General features: G+C 39.3%; 2 protein-coding genes across 7 annotated transcripts in view; one reads left to right on the top strand and one right to left on the bottom strand.

The window, feature by feature from the left end:
- Positions 1–10,190, bottom strand: part of LOC135165948 (aromatic-L-amino-acid decarboxylase-like) — a 46,185-nt gene extending 35,995 nt beyond the window's left edge. The window contains exon 1 of the mRNA XM_064127779.1: positions 10,174–10,190. The gene's annotated coding sequence lies outside the window, so the exon portion shown is untranslated. The remainder of the gene's footprint in view (positions 1–10,173) is intronic.
- LOC135165950 (LIM/homeobox protein Lhx3) overlaps positions 1–15,866 on the top strand; it is a 32,944-nt gene extending 17,078 nt beyond the window's left edge. For 2 of the 6 annotated variants that reach the window (XM_064127786.1, XM_064127783.1), the window contains 6 exons: positions 10,189–10,365; positions 10,949–11,158; positions 11,350–11,542; positions 11,978–12,144; positions 13,148–13,366; positions 13,439–15,866. In XM_064127786.1, the coding sequence (XP_063983856.1) occupies positions 10,189–10,365; positions 10,949–11,158; positions 11,350–11,542; positions 11,978–12,144; positions 13,148–13,366; positions 13,439–13,611 (1,139 nt within the window). In that variant the 3' untranslated portion in view covers positions 13,612–15,866. Of the gene's footprint in view, positions 1–8,062; positions 9,575–10,188; positions 10,366–10,948; positions 11,159–11,349; positions 11,543–11,977; positions 12,145–13,147; positions 13,367–13,438 lie in introns of those variants that run through there. The other 4 variants (XM_064127784.1, XM_064127787.1, XM_064127789.1 and 1 more) reach the window with 3 other exon arrangements.
- The last annotated feature ends 114 nt before the right edge of the window (positions 15,867–15,980 follow it).

Below are 15,980 nucleotides of genomic sequence, written 5' to 3'. Positions count from 1 at the left end.
CTCTCACCCCCTCCCACCCCCAGTCCACCATTTTATGAATTATATGACAGTAGAGTTGAAAGTCTCTCGCGTGCGATGTTGACTGTTCCTCTGAGATTTTATTAATTTTGGGAGAATAAGGGCGCATTGATAACGCTACCAGTCGATTTCATGGTGCCACGAAGGGAAATATTTAAAAAAAAAATACGGAACCCTTCACTTATAGTCGAAAAATTGAAGGATCACTTCATGAAGTTAAGGGATGATTTTTGGGTGTTTCAGATGAACTTTGCCTTTAAAATCGTTATTTTGTACTGAATAATTTCGCTAAAATTTCCCCTTTCACTCGCCTTTTTCATTCAACTCCCAACCCTTAATTTTCCAAAAATTACCCGACAAAATTTGGGTCAAAAACCCAGCAAACTATCGACATAAACCCATTTATGTCCTGCAAATAATCCCCTCATCGAGTCGCACAGAATAAATCCCTCTAATATATTTGTTTCTTCTTCAAATTGACACTCGTCAACTCACTTCCAAATCCACCCCTATCACCCCCGATTGTCCTAAAAGCATAATCCCCGTCATAAAATTCACCTCACGCACTGAAAAACTACCCGAAAAGTCGAGTGCGTGACAATCGTGAGAATGAAAACGTTGATGTTGTCACTGGGAATAATCCGACTAAATTTTCTACCCCATTCCCATACCCCAAGGGTGCCATCACACCGTCAAGTGCACATCTCCAACATGCGTCACATGAAGATACAGTGTATATCTCAACCACCGTAAACACAATGGAAATATGTGTATGGAGTGAATATGTTGTCGCTGGTTGTGAATGTGAATGTGGGGGCTTTTGAGTTCATGGAAGTAGGACGACTTCTCACACTGAGGATGGGGAAAACCCCATGGGCCTGGCAATATGCTACCGAGTAACATCGGATACTTGGCCTCTGTTACCCATGTGTACATCTCGTGTGTGTTTGCTACAACGTTTCCCATAACTCCCTCGCGGCCAGCATTCACCCCCCGAAGGCCCTTTGACTCTTCTCCGGATGCTCGGGGACCTGTCGTTGGTGAGATAATGTGAGAATTTCATGCATCGGGGTTCGATTGAAAGGAATAATTCATTCAAAATAATTGTCAAGTGCTTTAGGAGGAAATTCTTGGAAAGTTTCAAAATTTTGAGGGAAAAACTCTTGTGAATATTTTTTCTGAATTTTCCGGGGCGATCGGTGGTAATTGTTAGGGTTTCGTGAAGTTACTGGATCAGAACATCATGGATTTAATTATTTGGAATTCTGGGGGAAAAATTAAATAAACATTTAAATTTTCACTCCCTTTTTCCTGCGGGGAAGAGAACAAATTGTTGACGGTCTCATTTTGTTGGAAATTCGATGTAATTTACCCGCGAATATTAATTTTGATTTTTTAACGTAAACATAACATTTTAATTACATTCTTGATTACATAAATAAATTCTTAATTAATTTGTTTCCTCAACCAAATTAATTTTATTTGGGGATATAATTTTTTATTTAATTAAAATTTATCGGTAATTGTGAACTGTAAATTTTGGTGTAGAAATATTAACATAGAATTTCACTCAAGAAACTCTATCTCACAATATCGCACCTGTAATAATACACAGTGGCTCCTAAAAAAGGTTAAACTGTCAACGGGTTCGGCAGTGAATGCTCTGGCTTCGCTCCTCGTCACGTGCCCCTCTTCACCAAAGGTCTTCTCGCAACCCTGAGGTTTCCTTCCGACAGATGTTCAGGCACCTCTGTCCTGGCCGTAAAAAAAATTATCCAAAAATAATTGATGTACATTGTTGATGAGTCACGAGCGAGTAAATCAAAATCGCAGCTGGAATCGTGGGCGTGTGGGCAAAAAAATAATGACACAGATTCGAAAATTTTTCACTCTGATTTCCGGCAGACGCCACAGGACACCGGAAACAATTGACTTGAGCAAGGACCATGACCTGATTCAATTATCCAGGGGGAAGTGTCAATGGTGTGGCTCAACATGATGGAATTGAATTTATTGTGATTAATCACGTGTTGATTAGAGGAATTTGGAATTTAATATTTTTGGGAGTGTTGAGAGGAATTATCAGGAGATTTTCCTGGAGGAAAAAAATTTTAGGTAAAAATTAGACCCCCAGGGGGTGAATAAGGGACGAGGGTTGGTTTTATCACAAAAAATAGTCTCCCAAGTCTCATTTTTCCAACAAAATTTAGCATAAAAAATCGCTAATTGTTATTTTATCCCACGTTTCGCCCTCTGGAGGCCAACACTGAGATATTTTTAAATAATTTATCGATCGAGAGATTATCATTTACAATTTATAGTAATTACCCATCACCCCCAAAATCCTCCCCCACCGGAGAAAGAAAAAACTGACTTTTCACTGAATTTTTCAAAATCCAATGAATTCTCTCGGATTTGTTTTACGAGAATATAAATCCTCCACCAGCCTCCCTCGAAATGGGCCAGCCTGTTCCAGTTATATCCACCAAACGAGCGTATAACAAGAAGCCACTTTGCACTCGAGTCAGTAATAGATTAAAGCCATCTTCCCACCCTCCTCCCACCGAGGGAGAGTATATTGTCCCCTTAACACCACCCCTTATCCCCCTCAAGTACTTCGCTTCAGTTCACTTGACCCTACTTGTCTCCATATTCCTTCCCCCTCTGTCTTCCCCACATGCCCCACTGGTCTCCTTGTCTTCTCCCCTTCCAATACTCCCCCCTCTCACCCTTATATGAATACTCATTCTCGTAAACGATCGGATGTGTGCGGGGTGTGGTGTTGAGAGTCCACGCAATTTCCTTAATGTACTTGCTAAATGCTCGGACGTACTCTATCTGGGTAGGAAAAAACTACCCGACGAAATCTAACGTGACTTGATAACTGGGGCCTCATTTAGGTGTGCGAGAGATAGAAAATGAGTGGATTAAAAAATTATAAATGCCAGGGACACTGAGACATGTCCAGGCGAATTTTAATTTTTTTTTTTTTCATTAAAAATTGGTAATTCTTGAGAACAACTGCTTTTGAATTTTTGAAAAATTAATTGAAAATTGTTGAAAGTTCAGAAAGAAATCATCTAAAAATATTTTTAAAAATATTATAATCAAAAATGTTCATTAATTTTGTAATAGAATTCGGCTCTTCACGTCATAAAAATCGAGTCGGCATCAAGCCCTGATAAGACATTATGTCGATTACAAACGGACTAAAGTGCAGAACGTGGATTATCCGATGGCCTGAGTGCACGTGCGGAGCAAAAGGGCTAATGGCCCAACTAATGTCCCTCGTATGCGTGAATTGAGTTGAGCAAGTGCGCGGGACATGCTATGGGCGGGGAACCTTCTGCATTATGCACAGTATTCCTTCTATACTGTGTCATGTCCTTGGATAGTTCATTTAGGGTTGATATACCAGAAGATCCATCATCTGCTCTCCTCCCAAGAATTATGATTTTTCCTGTCGAGGTCAGCTCATTTTGAGGTGCGATCGCGAGACGCTCAAGTGATTTTGCAATTTTCAGTCAATTGTTTATTGAATATTGTGATATTGAACAAGTGATAAAATCCCAAAATACGACTGAACGAAAATTTAAATTAATTAAAATTATATTAATTAATTTGCGAAATAAATTTTAACCGTCTTAAAAACAATCTTTCCATACAATACAAATACCTGCAGATGACCCCCCCCCCTCCGTTCCCCTATCATCCAAACAACCCTCCGTACTCCTGCAATTCAATGATCAATCGCAGCCCCAGAGTCCACCCCTCAGCCACTGCTGTTCCGTGATAAAGTTGGAAACTCCGAGGATTGGTAAAAGCCATCATGAAAGTCATTTCACCGGTCTTTCGGATATCCCGGGGTTGCGCCAGTGTTCAGAGACGACAGGGGACAAAGGGGAACAGTGCACCCCACACCCTGGCACGAAAACGAGTGAAAACAGACAGCGGGGTGGTTTATCGGGGTCTCTCTGTCTGTCCTGAGTCCCTCTTCCCCTCGGCCCGCTTGATCTCCGATGGAGAAGAAAAAAATACAGGACGAGAAAAAATCCATGTGCACACACGTATTAACCAGTCCCGCGAACACATTGTACACATTTTATACTTATTTGCCCAATTTTTTCCCCTCGGTTTATCGGACGGAAGATATTGATATTATTAATTTCGATGGATCTGATGTGATTTATGGTATGGTTTGGTTTTTGTTCACTCCGGTATCTCTTTCTATTTTTTTTCTGCGGGGAAAAGATACTCGCGAGACCTCAGAACAATAATTAATCTCAATTAAATGATATTGAGTCAGCAATAATTAAATATCCTCATTAAAACGCCCCTAATGAAGTTTTTTATTCCCTGAAGTGAACGATTATGGCTCCATATTTAACCCAACATTAAATAATTTTTAATCTGAGGCACATGTTATTGTAGGTTAGAGAAATTTTTATCCGGATAAAAAGGAAAACTACTGTATCGATCGAGCAAAAGCTCCTGTACCGGTCGGGTAAAATTCCTGTCGATTGAAATTTTTTTATTGTCATTCAGAATAAAATTTCTTTAACCTCAAAAAAAAATTGCCCATCATAAATTCATTTATCCCAACAGTCGGGGCACTAATGGGGTAACGACGGCGCATGGTACAGTCGCCTAGACCGATAAGTAATTTTTACCTAAAATTTTTACTCCGTACAAACTTTGAAATATTCGCCGACTAAAGTCGCGTCTTTGATCCCTCGGAGTGAAAAAAAATAAAGATAAAAATTATCCTCGCGTTACCTTTGACTTTGATTATCGTTGCGTTATGCTCGTGAGGATGGGATAAAAACGGCTGGAGAAAAGTGAGGGGTCGGACTGTACACGAGTTACATCGGTACCAAAGGCGAGTCGGTCCGGGTCGTCGTCGCGACATAACGAGTGCACGCGGGACCTGTCATCGGGCTTTGTAAGCTCACTCGAGTGTTCACGGGATTTTAACAGAAAAGAAGAGAAGTGGGGGGGTGAATGGTGAGGGTGGCTCAGTCTGAATCGCGCAAAGGCGACTGCTCAACGGAGGGGTTGGTAATGGCGTGGGGGTTATCGTAGCGTGACGGCACACCCACGCAGTCGCCCCTCACCACCCCCATACCCCCTCTCGCCGATCTTTATACCCCTGTACACTGGTTTTCTCTTATTTTTGCGCACTGTCCTATAACAAAAGTCTTCCGAATTGTGAACTATATATGCCATCTGCTCTCTTTGATATTTTACCTTTTTGTTGGGTATCTGTGACTGAAAAATTTTTGGATTAAAACAATGACGTTTCAAGGGGATGAATTGTTTACAAATTTTTTTATACCAATTTGTAAAAGCTCAATTGTTAATAATGTGAATCGCAGTCAGAGATATAATGAATCAAAGAATCGAAATAAATTATTATTCATAAGAGAATTAGAATTTAGAGAGAGAGAGAGAGAGAAAAATTTAAGACTTTCTCATTTTTTAATTAAAAAAAAATCGCTTTAAATTATTGATGCAGCGTTTTCTGTCGGTAATTTATCCCGTCCCGACAAAAGTGCTATTTAATAACCCGCGCCCTCAATACAACTGTAATCACCCCAATAAATCACCCACATATCGAATGGTAAATCCAACCTATCACAAATTCACGCATATTAAAATCCACAGCATTGACATTCATACGACTTTCTAACTTTTGAATACCCGCCAAATGTCATTTCAGCCCTTTTAACCCCAACATTAACGCACTGAATGCCACTTTTTCCATTAATGGGGTTACCTTTTCTCCCCGTAGAAAGCCCAAAACTCGTAACCATATGCGTAAATGGGCTATCATGCATTTCTCGACGTATTCATGGCAGGGGTTTACGGGGGTAATTTATTGCCGTCCCGGGTCTATAATTCAATCGCATACTCTCTCTACATTACCTCCAACCCCCAAAACTCTCGCAATTTACTGAAAAAATTGCGACAACCTCCACACAGATATTTTTCCAAACGAAACACTTTTCATTCTCATTATTTAATTATTTATCTGGTGCTGGAGAGGGGGTGGGGTGTTAACGATTTTGACTTTTTATCTTTGGTGGTGGAAAAAAAAATATTAATGTCATAATTTGTCGAGGGGGTGCGGTGTACACCGCCCCTCGGCACCCCTCGTAAAATTCTTACTGGGCTGAGGGAAAAAATTCTCAGAATTGAGACTCGTTCGTATGTATATGTGCGCGACTTACCCCCTGCGGTGGGATCTCTTTTTATGGACGCGATGACTCCTGGAGGCGTGTCGACGCGCTCCCGTACCTCTCAACCTGTCATTCTCTTAGCCCGAGTCCCCCTCTCCCCGACCCCAACGTCTATATACAGAGGATAATCCATTATACAGCCCCTGAATATAACAAAAGTTGGTATTTTTTATGCTTTACACTTTCAAATTTTATGGATTATTGTTAACGAAAACAACATTCGAACCCCAATGATGGACTGGGGGACATTTTTTGTAAAAATTACTCTTCCATTCGGTAAATATGTGTTTTTACCATTTTTTTATGTATTAAAATCGAATCTATCTCAGTTATCTCCAATTTTTTAATGCAAAAGATTTTCTCATGTCAACTTTCATTAAAATTGAGGGAAAATTACTCGATTTCCAAGTCGATTACGTAATCTATAAGCGAACTGTGAGTTTCGTAATCTTTTGGAATATTTCTCTCCCTGCATAAATTATCGTAACGGGAATTAATTCGTGTTCAATTTTTTTTTGGAAATAATTGCGAAATTTTTATGTGGTTCACCACATTCGATGTTTCCCTCTGCCATCAATACAATGACTCCACATTTTGCTGGCAATGACGCGTATGACAGATTTTTATGGTCACTGGTTGGTGTATATGCAAGCGATATGCAAAATTATGTGCCATCTGTCGTCCATGAAAAACCCGCACGTCTTTTTACCCCCAGCCCCCGGGGGATGTCGTCAGGTGGAAAATCATACTGTTCACGGTGCGTTAGATCGAATACGCGGATACGCGTCTGACCGAAAAACTATGATGCGCCTTTTTGTCCCCAATTTTAGTGGTGGAGATGGGGATTATTCAGAATCATGCAGATGTGGGATTTTTGGAGGATATCGAGGGGTTATTTTATGGCTGGGTTCAATAATGAATTTTTTTATCGACAACTGTTGATTTTCGAAATTGGAAATGTCACCATTGTTGTCCATAAAAGAGTGCGACTAAAACTAATACAATCGACACAATTTTTTAATGAAAAATGAATTAAAACTATTTCTAAATCAATTCGAATAGTGAGAATAAATTTAACAATAGTTCATCGAGGGAAAACAGCTCCAACCATTCAAAAATAAAAATTACTTCCATTTTTATAAATAATTTTAGTAAAAACTCCCGAAAATTTGACGTTTGGTGTACGAGAATTTTTCATTCACCTTTGAATTCCTCTTTTCCATAATTCTCCTGATTTTTTTTTGTAAAAAATCCCCCGACGTTGCCAACTCCTCAAAAAAAGATCCATCAAGAGGAACCCCCATTTCCACCCACCCCCACCAATAAAATAAACATTGACCTCCGAAAATAATGGATCCAGCGTAAAAGACCCCGGAAATAACAGCTCACGTTCGCCATAATTCAAAGAAAACCCGGAATTTTCTTCCCGAAAGAAAGAACACGCAGTACATATATACACCCCCTCAGTCCCACCCTTCCATGCGCAGCGATAAGGTGCAGAGCGGGCGGTACATCCGTAATGAAGGGTAGAAAGAAGGGGATGAGACAGGGGGAGGTGATCTGGTGAATAAAAAACCCCCCGAGAAGGAGAAAAATAAAGCCTCCATATTTCAATGCCCGAAATAACACGAAAAAGTTACCCCCGTGATGCCGTAAGATTATAAAATGGCGTCCCTTCCTCATCCTCCCTCGGTATTCTTAATTTTCCCCTTTCATCCCTCTCATCAAAACCGAACGAACGACTCAGAAAAAATCATTTCGTCAATTTTATCCTGCAACGATGCATGGTGGCGGCGAGGGGAGGGGCGGGGGGATGAAAAAAATATTTGGTGGTATTTTTCAATGAAATGATCGATCCGTCCGTTGATTTTTATTTTTTTTTCTTTCCCCTAATGTCACAATTTTTTTTTTATTCTTCATTTCTGTTTGCGCATATCGGCGAACACCGCACGCCATACTGGAGGCGGGTGGAAGCCCCGACCAATCGTCACCCTCGCGGGGGCGACGAAGGGGTTGCGACCACACCCAACCACCCCACCAACACTCGGGGGATACTGTAGGGACGGAGGGTAGGAGAATTCAAACACACGTGCGCACGAGCATCGCCGCAGATTATCGAGACAGTCGTGCGCGTGGTGTCGCACAGTGAACAACTTGTTTTCGGTGGGTGTTTTATTACGTTTGTCATTAAGTTATAATCGGGAAAAATTGATTAATTTTTGTATTGATTGGGACGACAAGAGCCCCGAGAAGACGTGGAGAAGGGGCTGATTGAAATGATTTGGGGTTCGGTTGATTAAAATTTTTTAATGAACTGAGAAGTGGAAAAGACAGGAAATAATCAGTCGGGGTTTTAAAACATTGAATTGTTAATGGGGTCAATGATGATTTGTTATTAATTGGTGACGGATGTAATGTGAAGTCGACCGATTAAATAGTCAATCTCCAAGTTTATTTAATGGATACGATTTTTTTTTAATTTATGGGGACATGTGGAAGAGATGAGATGTTAAATTATCATTTAACTTTGACAAATGACACCGCAACAGTCCAACAATTAGTGAAAAAATAGTGGGAGGTGGACTGAGGACATGAAATGAAATACTAATGCTTGATAAACATTCCAAATTAATTAATTTAATTTGAGACCTGAGTGAAAATTGTGAAGTGAAAATGTGAAGATTAAAATCAATTAAATGATTTGAAAAAACAGCTGAATGAAAACGCAAATTGTCACCGCAGGACTCACCGTTAATTCATCAATAATTGATGAAACATTATATAGACAATATAAACAATTACGCGCATTAACTAAAAGTGGAAATTCATGATTGAAAATCGATAAGATTGCAAAGTCAAATCGATTGTAGTAGTCAGTCTTGGTGTGAAAAATTGATCGACAATACGCGAAGTTATGTTCGATTAGATAAAGGCGATCGATGCCCGTGGCCGAGATTCTTACGTAAGATTTCATGCCTTCTGGGTATACCCGAAAGATATCGATATATTGTAGTTGGCATTAACCACTGAGGAATGTGTAACGAGGAACTTCGATTGAAATCAGTGAGAGAAACGAGGCTCTGATAAATAGGTGAAACTGGGCTTTGGGTTGTCGGTCGATTCTGTCATGATTGGAATCGATATGCTGGGCTGCGAGATGCTGACACTTGACAGTGGGATTTATCGTGGCCGGGGGGAGGTTTTGACACCACCGCAGAGCAGCCCTGAGTCACATCATAGTCATATTAATTCATTGAGGGGAAGATGTTTGGAGCAAGACATATCGCTACCCCCGAATATTCCGGATATTTTACTCTGTGAGTTATTGGGGGGTGATAAGAAAGGGTGTTTCATCCTCTTTATTAATTAATTCACTCGTCAAATTAAAGGTTTTTTTTCTGAAATTGTTTAGGCGATATCATACTCCATCCCCTCCTCCCTTAGTTCAATGACTCGTTACTATAATCAGGGAAATGTTTAATTTAAAGTGAATGAACTTTACCTGCATCAATTCAATTTGTTTATTCAGGTGATGACGAAAAAGAATTTATTATCACGAATTAATTCGCCATTTGGATTCAAAAATCATTCGTTTGATTGTAGTAGATAATTGATCCGAAATTAATGAATTAATCTTGAGTAAATAAAATGTTTCCAGTGAAACGAATAAACCCGTTACATTTACATTTACATTTCAATTTAAATGTGTCGTTATTGGAGGCATCAAAAAAATGTTTTTCACCTGAATTTAATCACCTGAACGAACCGAGCCACTTAACCCCGAGTTACCTCAACGTGAACCTCGATTTAACCGTCACTATCTCATGCAAAAGCTGTTCCAACAAAGTTGCAGAAAAAAAATAACAGAAATTATTCCCACGATAATTTAAAAAATTGTTGATTAATGTTGTCTCACCTTTAATTGTTGCAGCATCTATACCAAAATGCGGTGGTTGCCAGGAGACTATCCTAGACAGGTACGTCCTGAGAGTCCTCGAGAGGTGTTGGCATGCTCGTTGTCTGACATGTCGTGACTGCGGTGCAAGATTAACTGTCAAGTGTTTCGCCCGAAACGGTCACGTCTTCTGCAAGGATGACTTTTTCAAGTAAGCATCAATTGTTTATATCAAATTTTAACTCAAATAGGAACCCCAAAGTTTCCAAAAGAGTCCAGTACCTTCCTTATTATTTATAACAACAAACACGTGAGCAATTTCTCGATTTAATAAAATAATGGTTCAATATAAAATCAAAAAATCTCTCTCCCTCTCTCTATCATCTAAACACAATAGAAAAATACACAAATATTTTATTTAATAAATAAAATAACTCCCTTTAATAATAACTAATAAATTTTTAAAATCGACTGGAGGTGTGTTAAATTCAGAGATTTGTTTTTCCGAGGCTTTTCCTTATCTATTGATTGTGATAGAACCTTTTGCGAATATATTTCCCAGTCTCGGCGGGGTTTGAGCGCTATTTTTCTTCAGTAAGAAAAGTTTTCTCGTCGTTTGTCACTCCCTCTCTACCACCCACATCTAACGGCAAATTCGATTCACTCAGGCAATCAATTACTCCAACGCCCTCCGAAGATTTTCCTCTCTGGGTATTTTGATTTTTTTTTTCCCCGGGATATTTATCGTCTGGATTTTAATGTGTGAATGTAATGTCAAATGTTGTGTGTTGTTGGTGTGGCAGGCGGTTCGGGACAAAGTGCGCTGGCTGCGGCCAAGGATTGGCGCCATCCCAGGTTGTCAGGAGGGCTCAGGAATTCGTCTATCATCTCACCTGTTTCTCGTGTGCCCTTTGCTCCAGACAACTCGACACCGGCGATGAGTTCTACCTTATGGAGGACAGGAAGCTAGTGTGCAAATCCGACTACGAACAGGCGAAGGCTAAAGGTAATTTATTAATGAAATTTATAAAAAATCATTTGGTAAAATATTTCGCGGAGGAAATATTGAGTGGAAGAGCGACGAAGACAGTTGTCTCAACCCGTTTCTTTATCGAGTCCGTGAATTCGAGATAATTTTTTCCTTCGAGGGGGAAAAATCGATATATGGGTGGATTAATCGAGTTTCTTTTACGACAGAACTGGCTGATGGGGGCAGTATCGATGGCGATCAGCCGAACAAGAGGCCGAGGACGACGATAACTGCGAAGCAGCTGGAGACACTCAAACTTGCCTATAATAACAGCCCCAAGCCTGCTAGACACGTCAGAGAACAATTATCGCAGGATACTGGGCTGGATATGCGTGTGGTTCAAGTTTGGTTCCAAAATAGGTGAGTACATTATGAAATCCATAATAACTAAACTCAATTTTCAATCAGAAACAGTTTCTTTGATTAAAAAAAATTACATTAAATTTATTTATTATTTGCGTTTCTCTTCCTTTCCCAGGATAAATGAACTTAGAATTTACAGTTCCGTTCGATCTTCACACGAAATTCTAAATATCCAATGCCAAAGTCTTCTGAAATTTCCGTGGAATTACCACACGATAATAATATCCGGAATTTACTGAGGGAAATTCATAAAAAAAATTTTAACACTCCGTTCAGTCCATAAAAATTGCCGGAAACGATTCCATTGACGATTACAGGAATTGTTCAGCAATTTTTAGTCAATATTTTTCGCTGCGGAGAGGCAATTTTCTAACAATGTAATGACAATGCTACAGCGAAAGCAATTTTCCATCTGTTTGTCGGTACTTACAGGAGGGCGAAAGAGAAGAGACTGAAAAAAGACGCAGGAAGAACGAGATGGTCTCAATACTTCCGGAATATGAAGGGCAACGGTGCTGGTGGTCATTCCCCAAGGCACGACAAACTCCTCGACAAAGACGAGCTCAAGGTCGATCTTGACTCGTCCTTCGGTCATCACGGTGAGTGAATTCAAATGAAAATTACGGAATAAGGGTGGTTTGGGGAAAGAGGAGGGGGAGGGAGAGCAGAGGGTGGTATATGAATGAAAAAAGTCTAGATGTATTTCGATGCTATCCTCGGGGCTAGACGACGCGAAATTCAAGGTACACAATGGGCTCACTCGTGGCAGAGACGAAGGGAAGGCAAGGTTTTTGGTTCTCTTCAAATATTCAGGAGATTGCTCGGCTAACTGCCAGCCAACCGTAGTCCGAGATTTCACGAAGATTGCGAGGGTGGAGGGAGAATGGGAAAAGCAGAGTACAGCGCGACGCCTCTGGGCTTTTTATCGCTCTATCCTGTAGTTTATTAGACTACATTTTTTTTTCGTTATGGAATTAATCAAATTTTGAAGCTTCGTGGAATATTCTCGGAGGTCTCGAGAATTTAATTGGAAATTTAATATTCTAGGGAGTGATTTGGGTCGTTGTGAAATTTTTAAAAGACAAGTGGATTAAAAAATTTTCATTTTTCCACTCGCAATTGTTTATTTTTCGCCTAATTTTTTGTCGGGTTGTTTGCACTAAAAAAGGTCTACATTTTCGGAAATTTAAATTTTATGGACAACTCCGAACACTATGAACAAAATTACCACCACTGAATAACTCAAAATTGTTCCACCCCTCCCCCAAAAAAAAAATTCCATTATCACATCCACACAAAACTACTAATTATCCTCCACCATATGACAGTCTCGTGGCTGTATGCCATCCTACGCCCTTTATTCCACTATCTGGTAATTCAGATCTTGAAAACAGACGCGGGTGAATCCCCCCCTAACAGATAACAATATTTTTTTTTACTGAAAGGGGTCGTTATCAGTGTTAGAAATCGGAACAGATGATACGCCTATGAGTGGCTTCTGTTGACTCCTCAGTCTAATTCTTCATTTATTCGAGTATCGAGGATGACCAGGCTGAATTGGTTAATGATCATTAATGACGTAAAATTAATTCTTCTTTACAGATTTGAGTAATGACAGCTATGGTACTGTTGTCAATATGGGACTGGAGGGAGAGGGATCGAGTCCAGGTGGTGGTGGCAGTGGAAATGGAGGGGCTGGTCCACCCAGGGGATACCTGGGTGCCACTACACCACCTTATTTGTCGACGTCCAGATCACCGTCCTTACCACCACAATTTCCTTATCCTTCCGATGCTGGTCTGTCTGTTTATACTACTATTGGTGAGTTCATTGATTGATTTATAGTCTTCGGGTCGGGTGGCAGTGCTTATCGAGTAATTTAATTGATTTCAGGGGGTCCAGGTGGAATGGTACCAGGACCAGCATCAGATCTAAGTAACGAATCGAGTGGTGGCGGTGGTGGCGGTGGTGGAGGCGGGGGCTATCCCGATTTTCCACCATCTCCAGACTCGTGGCTTGGAGAACCACCTCAGCATCCTCATCACCACCCCCATTACTCCACATAACCCCCCAAAAAATGCAAATTCATAGAATCACCGAGTATCGTCTAGAGGGACCACCAGACGATGGAGAAGGCAAAATAGATTTTCAAGAGTCGTCGATGAGAGACCGATACGCCCAGCAATCGTGAGATATTATTTAATTCATTTTCACGCTTTCGAACATTTTTACAAAATTATTTTAAAGTGCGAAAAGCCGCTTCGTATCTTTCGTTTTGCCCCTCTTCTCGACAGTCAATTGGAGAGAGTCAATCAATCAATCATTAAATTTTGAAAATTCTTTTCCTGATACGTGAACTATACACAAAAAATTGCACAGAAAAATCGCGTGCGGCTGCTCTTCAGACGATACTCGCGACCGTCCCTAGACAAAAAAATTAAGATCCTTTCACCAAAAACGGCTCTATTACTTATAAATTATACCACGTAACATTCGCATCGATATTATTAATAATAGATATATATAAATATATTTATGTACAAGTTCCTGGTTTCCCCGTTACGGTTTAGGGTAAAATGAATGGAGAAATACATTGATTCGTTTAGTTGATAGTTCTGGGAATGAGAATATTTGCAAATGAAATTTATTCGCGTTTATTCATGTCAATTTTCTTGTGGAAAAAAAGAAATTGAATGAGCGTTATTTTTTTGTTAAGACATTACAGTAGCGAAGTGGTAAATCGAGATAAATGACTCTTGACTATCGGATGGCTTTTAATGGGTATCTCGGAATCTAAGGAAGTCAGCAAAATTTTTATAATGACCTTTTTAGTGGAGCGAATTGAGTACTACAACAAATATAATTACAAAAATTTCGGTATCTCCCTTAGGTCTGGAGATATCGCTCAAAAACTCGACTGAGCGATAAGTTGACTTATCTCGATTTACCACTTCGCCACTAATTTCAGGAATAAATCGGATGAAACCACTTGTCAATCTGGTAATTTCTGCACGTGAGGAATTTTGTTGGTGGAGGGATTGAGGAAAAGTATATAGACTAAATGAAATGTTTGTAAACGAGTTGATAGCAAAAAGTCACTCACTATTAACTATTTCCATCCATTCGATTTGAATATTTTCATGAAGCCTAAAAAATAAAATCCGACTGTTTTCCTCAATCCATTCAACCAATGGAGCCCTCATCCACAAAGCTCGTGTGAGAAATAGAATTTTTCAAAGTGTCATATTGTAAATAATTGAAATAAGGAATTTAGATCATAAGGAAAATTCTATTGTATATCAGTATCGTCGCGTATCGCGATAACTTAATGTCAGGTGCAGAGAAACGTGATTTTGTCCGTAACAGTTCTCCCTCGAAGATGAGAGAACATAAGGAATCCAGAGAAAGAATTTTATCTTCTCCAGAAATCCGAGAAGTATGCAATTGAATGCGGAGGGCGCATTGTTTGTTATCGAGATATATTTCTTGTCGTCCGAATGTGACAGCATTTCCTAGGGGAACAAGTCTAGGAAGTCTTCATTGCAAGTAAAATATTTCGATGGGCGCGTGGAGAGAAAAATGTATCGAAAATTTTTCCGAAAGCTCTAGTGGAAATTATGATATTTTACTTCATTTATTTTTATTTGGAAAACCATTAAAAATATTCAGAATAAAATTCACATTCATTTAGTAAATTTTTTATTGTAAATATGTCAATAAAATAAATTATATGGCAAAATAAAAGTCCATCAATTTTCTGACATCTCATTTTCCCCAAAATTTCAAATTCACGACCACTGGAGTTGAGATAAAATTTTCAACAATTCTCCCTCCATACATAAATTATGTAAAATACCTGTGCTTGTTTTTCCGATAATGTCAAGTCACGTAAAATCGACTCTTGAAGATTGTAACAAATTTAGTAAATAATTTATTTATATCAAAAACTCATTTGAAGTGCGTGCAATGTAAAAAGAATTTGAAACAGATAGTCTCGAATTAAGTCCCTGTACATTCCTCGTTTGACGTTTATAATTTTTAATGTGCGAATTGAATCACTATTCGTAGAATAAAAGTCGAAACACCACAAAGTAGTCCGACGAGAGTGGAGATATGAAGTAATAGAGTAATGAAAAGATATGTATAAAGTGATAAAAAATTATTAATTCAATGGACAAAACCACCTGGACGTGATTTCATCGTGTTCGCAAGTTAACCAAAATCAGTTATTACGAATCTTTATATTATTATCTAGTCAGCAAGTGATAATAAAATTTATCATAATCTAAGGATCATGAAATTTCTTGATTTCCCTTTTTGTTTCCAGGGCCATCAGTTGAGGCATTTGACTTTGAAAGGTCCATTATAATTCTCTTAACTACCTGTTCACTCTTTAGTAATATTAAATCGACATTTAGCAGTTGAAAGAGAAAAA

Source organism: Diachasmimorpha longicaudata, chromosome 9 (assembly GCF_034640455.1).
Source record: "Diachasmimorpha longicaudata isolate KC_UGA_2023 chromosome 9, iyDiaLong2, whole genome shotgun sequence".
In the NCBI taxonomy this organism is placed as follows: Eukaryota; Metazoa; Arthropoda; class Insecta; order Hymenoptera; family Braconidae; genus Diachasmimorpha; species Diachasmimorpha longicaudata.
Note: the sequence above shows the minus strand (reverse complement) of the source record. Positions and strands in the feature narration are given on the sequence as shown.